The following is a 9040-nucleotide window of genomic DNA, read 5'->3' on the forward strand; positions in this document are numbered from 1 at the left end:
ATATTATCGTTTATCGCAATAAATTTTGAGACAATTAATCGTCCAGCAAAATTTGTTATCGTGACAGGCCTAGCTGTAGACTTTCATTTATTTTTCTTCAGACATATTTAACCCCTACTTAGACTTTATTCTGACATTAAAAATCAAGTCCTAGATCTCTAATGGCCCATTTAAAGTTGAGGATTGGCCTAAATGATATAAAAAAGTACAGAGATGTTTCTTTTTTTTTTTTTTACTGCAGTCAGACAAACTAACCCTATATACAAGCACACAGAAAGCAAACAAGATTTTGGCAGAGAGTTGAAGTGATGAATGTTTGATTTGTGTAATGCATGGTCAGGCATGCTGATGTGTTTTTCTTGGACAAAGACAAATGGAAATTCATCATAACACAAATGTTTTCTAACTTTCCCTGCTGGTCTCTCTGTCTTTATTTTGTCCCAGCCTCAAAGTTGTAAACTCTATACAGTTAAGTTCCTTCAGTGTTCATATATTATTGTTTTCATTTTTGTTTTACTGTTTAGTCTTATGTTTTTCCACACAGTGTTGTGCTTCTTTTGCTTTATTCATTAGTTTTTGGGATGAATGACTTTAAGAAGTGTTCACAGCTTAGCCTCATTTATGACTGCTTTGGTATCATATAGTGACTTTCAAAAAGGACACTGATGAAGGGTGTGTAACATCAACTAAAACAAAACCTTTTTTTTCTGATTGAGAAAATTTACTTTATATACTTCATTGTATGTTAATATTTTTATTTACCTGACTCTTCTTTGTTGGACTCAAAAGTCATTAGCTACGTTTACATGAGCATAAATAATCAGATCAAATGGCCGTTCGGAATAAAAATGCGTAATGTAAACACCACATTCGGATTATTGTGATCCGATTCAGCTCGATCCAAATGAATTTGTAATCGGAATGAGAGGGGTGGTTTATGCCGATTGATAATCCGAACAGCGTGCATGAAAACACTTAATCTGATCATATTATTCTGCAAACAGTTGGATGTTTCAGACTCACACTCATAAATAAGCAACTTTCTAGGATCCCCAAAACTGTGTTTTGAAACGAGTTCCAAAGTGAAAGACATCTCGAAACACTTAAGTGATTTTGTTTAGACAGGCAAAATGCAAACTTAAAAAAAGATGACATCATAGCCCCACCTCTAATGTAAACTATAACCAAAGGTGTTTTCTGTTCTTCCTCTTGTTATCATTATATTTCACACACAGCATGCAATGGTTGAAAGGTTTTACATTCATGCCTCATATGTCTTATTTTGTGTAATTTTGTGGTAATGTTTGGACAATATGACAGCAAATTTACAATAGTGTTCTAGGGTTTACTTTTATTGCTTTGTGTGATGTAGGCCTTTCATAAAATGGTGCTGTTTATAATGATGTTTGTAGAAATGACAAAAAAATATTGTATTGGACAAACTACATTTTGAGCTGGACAAGGCTTAAACATAACCTCAAACTATACTATAAAACAAAATGGAGGCCTCCTTTTAGGTGCAAGTGTTTTTGACAAAAATGAATGTTTGGCTAACTTTGTTATATACAATTTTGACTTATTCAAATGTTCATTCATTTACACTGTACTTAAAAAACTTTCAAATATTTGTTGAACCTTTTCTTTGAATTATTTATATTAACCATAATTTAAATGAAAAAGAATTATAGCAGCTGTCTGTTTTAATGTTTGTTCTGTACCTCTGCAGCGTTTATTTGAAATTCACCCATAGGAAGCAGCTGTAGAGTGTGTATCAGCTAGATAGAGAAAGGAGACCAAGCAGCTATTTCCTGATGGCTACCTTCCCTACAAATTTGGCCAACAATAACACTATTGGCACATGCAATAAAAGGAACTGAGCGGCAAGCCAAAGGCCAAATTACTGGGCTGGTTCATGTGTTTATCTGGAGATCTACATCTGTCTGTGGCCTTGAGTAAACATGGGACTTTTCCAAAGCATCAGTCTCCTCTAAACATAATTAACAAAGAAGTCACAAAAAATCTGTGATAGTAGACAATACACAAGCTTACTATCTCAGCAGCATTGTGTTGGTGGAATCTCAGGAATTTTGTTTTTTCAGAGGAACTAATTCAGCTCTCAGACCAAATTAATACGGGTCTGGCCTTGCATTAAGCAAGCACTTTGCCAAGACTCTACTGGGACAGACCTGTTCCATTAAAAATGACTGCTGATGTGCTAAATGTAGGAAAATAATCACTCCCAGGATGCAGATGATGCAGTCAAAGGTCTTGACATGGCAGTTAGACTGGCGTAGTTCCTCCCACACAAACTGACATTAGCTGCCAGGAGAATTTCTCTACTCTCTCTCTTAGGCTTAAAATATTACAAATATGACAAACTATGGATAGCAAAATGGGCTCTGGCAAGGCAGCACTTTAATTATGTTTTAACAGAGATTCTCTTTAATTATGAATAATTGTAGAGGGTAATAAAATGTCCCTGCATGGGGCTTGACCTAAAGCTTTTGGGTGGCCCTCAATAGAAAGATGAATTGCTCCAACATCTGTAATAAGAGTTGTTGCTAAAAGAGAGCTGACCTTCGCAGAAAATTACTCGCAAAGATTTATTAAAAGATAAAAGGAATTAATGAGTGCTGCTTCTGTTGAGTAGTGCACCACGAAAGGTATTTTTGTACTGTTTGTGCGTTTCTGTTTGTGTGTGCACCTGATTTTGTCAGAGCACGTGTGATTTGTAGCTGGGTTTTGATGTTGTTTTTTGACATGGATGACTCCAGAAATCTTCAGTGCATCTTAATATCTATGTTGATGATTGTCAGAAACCGCTTTATTCTTATCCTGTGATATACAGTGCCATTATTTGGTGTTTATCTTTAAACATGTAGTTTATGTCTGTATCTCTCTCTGTTAAACACATGCATGTACACACACACACACAACATATAGGACACATAACACGCAGCACTGTCCAATTAGCCAAACACCTCTTCTATCTAGTCACATGCATCTTTCTGTCTGTCCATGCACAGTTAATGATAGTGATTGTTGTGCATAACTTTGACTTATGCCTCTTTAAGTGCAAATCTATTTTTGCATGCTTGCATGGTATAATATGTCCTAACACATAGCTGAAGCAGACAGTTGACCATTTCCAGATCTGTAACCAAATGACAGATCATTAGACTGTAGCGGTAAGTGTTGCACTAATTAACTATGAAGTCAGTAGATCAGCTTCTTGCTGCATGTGACCTTCCCGTTCCTGAAACGATTTCTTGCAAGTGGATTTTTATAACACTTGTCACTGACAGTCACGAATGGGGTTCTACAAAAACCTTAAAGCATTTATGTCAATGAACATCAGCTGGCAGCCCACGGGCAATATCCGACTCATTAGCTCATCCCGTTTGGTCTGCATGCTGTTAAATTAACAACAAACAGAGTCAGACCCAGTCATCAGTTTGCTCAGTTTCAGAGTGTGATCAGGCTCAATGCAGAAACAGAAAAACCTCTCATCAGAATTGTTGTGTAGCTCACACAGTTAGCTCAATAGCATGTGAGAAGTGCTGAAACACAAAACATGGGTTTGAATTCACCATTGAGATTGCTAATTTTTCTTTAAGTTCTGCAGTTATTAAGTTTTTTGTGTGAGTTTGTTTTGCAGGGACTGTTGCAGATGTGGGTAACTGTTGAATAAATTATCTTTGTTCCTAATGTAGCTACTCTCAAGTTAAAGTAAAATAAGCCCTGTCTTAACCGTGCCGTGCTTGCAGTGCTTATCTTTGGTCGTTATTGTCAAACAAAAAAAGAAACATTTTCTGATAACTTTAAGGAAAATAAATAGCAAAGACTATCTATTGATAGCAGCAGAAATTTAAAAACAGAAGACTGTTCATATTTACTAGAAAAATACATTATTAAAGCCTTGCACATACTCTGGTTGTAATAATTTTTTCATGCACTTTGTTTTAGACAGTCGTGGGCACAGCTAACCAAAAAGGTGGTTGGTTTCCTCTTTTCAGTTAATCTGCTTCAGCTGCTGGCTGCTAATGTATCTTCTAACTTTAGTCTTACAAATGGAATTTATTTGTACAGAAAATATACATTGTTGGACACAGTAGGTTTTACTGAATCTATTCCTGCATTCTTAAAACCATGTGAGCTCCTGCGTTAGTTGTGGCTGTATCACTGAGCTAAAACGATCAGAATGTGTTCATGTGGCAGAATTATTTCTGCCCCAATAAGGCTTTATCAGCACTGCCTGCAGTTCTGAATACTGCTGACAGAGCAATATAACAAATCTACTGCCCTATAACTGCGAATAAGTAAAAAAATATGTGTCTGATTCAACAAAAATCTGATTCAGTTCCATTTAAATGTATCCAAGTAGTTAAAAACACAGAACAAAACAATACAGAGCAAGCTAAGTCATGAAATAATTTATTTATTTTGAGGAATTGTTTTAGGTACACTTATGAACTGTCTGTGCCTAATGGAAAAGAACAAATAGTCAAAATATATATTGATTTGTTTTCTACAACCATACCATAAAATATAGTGTCCTATGTTGTGGTTAACACCGTTGTGTCATAGCCAGTGTCCATTTGTGTATTTTCTGTTATTAGTTTACAGTCTCCTCCTGATGTTTTCTCCATGTATCCTGGTGTTTTTCCATTCTGTCTCCTGTCAATCCTTCAGCCCCACCCTCACTGACCTGTGTCCTCTTGTGTCTCCTCCAGGTGTTTCTTGTTTTCCCTCATTATTTGGTCATTATATTCTGTTTCGTTTCCTCAGGGTTGGTCTGATCATTGTGCTGTTTTCTCAGCCAGTGTGAATGTCTCCTCGTGTTCTACTTCTCCTTGTTGTTCATCTCAGTGAGCTCTTTAAAGCTGCCCTGACAGCCTTTTTCTTTATAAATAAATATTTTATTTTGATAGCCTTAACTCTGCCTGTTCCCTGGGTTATCTGCTGCCATTCTCACACAATGACTTTATTTATGCCCTTTGGTTACACGTTTTCACTGCTCGCAAGATGAACGAATGTGATCAAGATATACCTAAAGGGTTTGAAAGAACAGTGCCACCATACAAATCATAATCAGAACATTAAAGGAGTTCCACGCTGTGCAAAAAGTGACCCCTGCATTGACAAACGTGATTGCACAAGAGGCAAGAATCTAAAAACCACCACTGAGGCCATTATAAAAATTAGGAGTGATTTTGGTCCCAATATTTGAAGGCAGTCAAGTGGTCACTGAACATAGCTGTTGTGACTACCTACTCCCTTCACATAGCTACATATAAATGACAGGATTGTTGCCTTTTAATTCTTTTTTCTCACAAACTCTCAAATACCTCAAAAGTCAGATGGCTTTGTTGCATTTGACTCTACTAAATATCTGTAGGCGTTTAAAGAAACACACTTTTGTTTTTTGAAAAAAATATCCAAGTAACTGAATTCTTTATACTCATACTTTGGTTGTTAAATGGTTTGTTTAGTTATCACAGTATGATGTATGAACCACCTGCTGACCATCTGTTAAATTGTCTCTGGAATTGCCCTCTGATTGGATAGTTCGGAATAACTTTGTCACCATCTAGTTTAGCTTGAAACCTAAAACAGAGTTTAAATTTGCTTTTAGGATTTGAAGTCTCTGAGGCTTTGTGAATTCTGAGTTTAGCACACTAATGCATGTGAACAAATTCTTACAAAACCACTAACACTTCCTTTTAATGTCATTGCATCTAAATGTTTTATTTTATTTTTTTAAAGAAAAACCCTCAGGGTAAAGAAAAGATAATCCAACACAGTTTGGAAAATAAAACTGATTACTCAGATTCAAATTTCCCTCAGGCTTTGGCCCAGAGGTTTATTATTTATTACCGACTGTAGGTGATGTAACTTCAATTAATGAAATGTAAATGTAAATACAGACAAAGTAGAAAAAAACTCCACAGGGAGTTACTGCATAGAAGTAGAATGAAAACTTGAATATTTAAAACAGCACAATCATATTATCAATCCAGCTTTGAGAAAAAAGACAAAAAAATTGCATCTATCCATCCATTATCTTTTACCCGCTTCTTCCTTTCAGGGTCATTTGGGTTACCATATCCAGCAGTCACTGTGCGAGGGGCGGGGTACACCCTGGACAGGTCACAAATTCATCATAGAGACAAACAAATAATCATTCACTCTCTCACTCACACCTAGGGACAATTTAGAGTTACCACTTCACCTAACAGTCATGTTTTTGGTTTGTGGGAGGAAACCAGAGCACCCAGAGAAAACCCACACATGCATGGACAGAACATACAAACTGTACCCAGAAAGGTTCTTGGCTCAGTTTTGATCTGACAACCTTCTTGCTAAGAGGCCACAGCTCTAACAACTGAGCCACCAAAACAACAAAATTATAACCACCTAATATTTTTTTAATAGTATTTTGTTTGTTTTTCTCCATCCAGAGGGAGTGTGTGAGATCTGGTTGACTAGTGAGGACACAGGAGCTTATGGTCGAGACATTGGAACAGACCTGCCCACGCTGCTGTGGAGGTTGGTGGAGGTGATTCCTGAAGGAGCCATGCTGAGGGTGGGGATGACCAACCCACCTTATATCCTGGAACATCTTGAGGTGAGCAGATTGTAATCTGGTGTCATTTTTAACTTTGTTGAACAATTTATGTCCTAGATCTATTATTTTTTATTCTTTATTTATTTATTTTTTTGCTTTTTCATTCATTTACTCGTTTTCTTCATACAGGTTAGTCTCACTGAAACACAATTGTCTCATTTGCAAGAGAGACCTGATCAATACAATCAATGAAACAGATTAATTCAAAATAAACTTATCAACAAAATCACATCAAAAATAATTCAATTTAGAGCTACCCTAACTTTAAAAGTTATCAAAATTCAAGCTTAAGCACAACCTCAGGCTAACTCATCACAAAAATAGAAAAAAAAACATGGACTCCTAAAAAGAGACATGAATGTCCTAATTTTCAATGTGTTAATGTGATTTATGCCCCATCACACATTTACAACAGAAATGCACAAACTCTCATAGTTTCACTTAAAAGTACCATGAAGAAAAATGATAGACATGATAAATAAAACTAGAATACTCAAGCTTAGAATACTTTTTTTGACATCTTCCTTTTCACCTGATAACCAAATCTGCCATTTTCTGTGTGAGAAAACCGTGCTGCTTACATTTAATAAATTACATGGCCATTCTTTCTGCTTACTGAGCACTTTAGCTCCAGACTTCTCCTTCTAATCATTAGTTCATTTTATTCTTCTCTAATGAGTCTATTTAAAACCATTATGTCCTCTTTAGCAACCTAATTCTATCAGTCATTATTGTCGTTTCTAATGGAACAATGACCAGTGTTTACCCCTCTTTTCTCCCCACTTCTCCTTTTGAGTTCTGCCATTTCAGTGGAATATGCAGAGATTTGTCTTGCCTTTTTTTTTCTTCTTTTTATTCTGTCATTGCTTTTGAATCATTGTATCTAAGATAACGATACATCCATCATTTAAGAATGTATACATCTGTGGTATGATTTCAGGCAATTCTACTCACAGTAGCTGAATAGAAAACTGATTGGCAGATGAGTCCAGTGGATACAGAGAAAATAGTTACAGAAATTTTTATTTTATTGATCAAAACATGCAGCCTCAAAACCACAATGTTCAAGAAACGAGAATGTTTTCTACTTCTAGTTATGACTTGTTTTCTAAATCAATGATTTCCTGAAAAAATGTTATCACTGTCAACAGGCCAAAAATACTTTGTGAGCTGGAAAGTACTTTTATTACCAACTCCACCACAGGAACCCATAAGGGAATAAAGTTTTGGGTCAGGTTTTTTAACTTGTGTGTAAGGCTAATCCCTGTGAATCTTTCTAATGGGCGTCGTTGGTTTCTGACTCTTCATTAAAGCTTGTGACATGTTTTAAGGTTGTACATCAAATATATTGGCAGCTGTTTGCAAACATGTCCAAACTCAAAAATTAATGCTTGTTTTATTCATCTGAGGAGTCAAAGCACCATCATGAGCTGCAGGAGGTGGAACAATACAAAAAAAAAATCCAAGGACAACTTGCAGCTATTGTGACAACAAAGCAGTAAATCAAAAAAATAGAAAACCACTCTTTGATTATTTCACAGCAGTAAAGTATTGAAACACAAGCGAAAACACCCACTTCTCTGTAAAAAAAAGTTTAATAAATAAATTGATTATTTAATTCACAGCTGTGTTTTTGGGAGCTTCAGAGGATTTAATTTGCCTAATGTGCTCTGTAGTTAAGATTTTAATAGAGAAGAAAGAACCAAGGATGAAAATATTATTTTAGCTTCTTAAGCTTTTAGCTACTAGATATGTCTCGTGAAAATACTAGTATATAAATTTATAGTAAGACATTTTATGTTGTAGTAGAAAAGACCCAACCAAATAACCTCACTACACACTAGCTCTTTAAAGTTGTTTCTGCAACTCCTGCTGCTATTTGCCCTTCTAACTAACTATAGGATTCTACACTCACCGACCACTTTATTAGGTACACCTGTCCAACTGCTCGTTAACACTTAATTTCTAATCAGCCAATCACATGGCGGCAACTCAGTGCATTTAGGCATGTAGACATGGCCAAGACAATCTCCTGCAGTTCAAACCAAGCATCAGTATGGGGAAGAAAGGTGATTTGAGTGCCTTTGAACGTGGCATGGTTGTTGGTGCCAGAAGGGTCGGTCTGAGTATTTCAGAAACTGCTGATCTACTGGGATTTTCACGCACAACCATCTCTAGGGTTTACAGAGAATGGTCCGAAAAAGAAAAAACATCCAGTGAGCGGCAGTCCTGTGGGCGGAAATGCCTTGTTGATGCCAGAGGTCAGAGGGCGGTTCGCAACGCTGTGATCGCTATCGCGTCCCGTGTGTCGGGTTTCACCCTGGCTGCGATGACAGCCGTTAATCGCTGTTTGTCGCTGCCCGTGTGTCGAGCCCTTTAGTGAGTGTGAATACTCACTAAATAAAACTCATT

General features: G+C 36.5%; 1 protein-coding gene across 1 annotated transcript in view; it reads left to right on the forward strand.

The window, feature by feature from the left end:
• The window catches only part of cdkal1 (CDK5 regulatory subunit associated protein 1-like 1), a 276863-nt gene that overhangs the window by 148117 nt on the left and 119706 nt on the right, over nt 1–9040 (forward strand). Inside the window, exon 9 of the mRNA XM_014014250.1 lies at nt 6462–6628. Within this exon, the coding sequence (XP_013869704.1) occupies nt 6462–6628 (167 nt within the window). The remainder of the gene's footprint in view (nt 1–6461; nt 6629–9040) is intronic.

The sequence above is a fragment of the Austrofundulus limnaeus genome, unplaced genomic scaffold (assembly GCF_001266775.1).
Source record: "Austrofundulus limnaeus strain Quisiro unplaced genomic scaffold, Austrofundulus_limnaeus-1.0 Scaffold112, whole genome shotgun sequence".
In the NCBI taxonomy this organism is placed as follows: domain Eukaryota; kingdom Metazoa; phylum Chordata; class Actinopteri; order Cyprinodontiformes; family Rivulidae; genus Austrofundulus; species Austrofundulus limnaeus.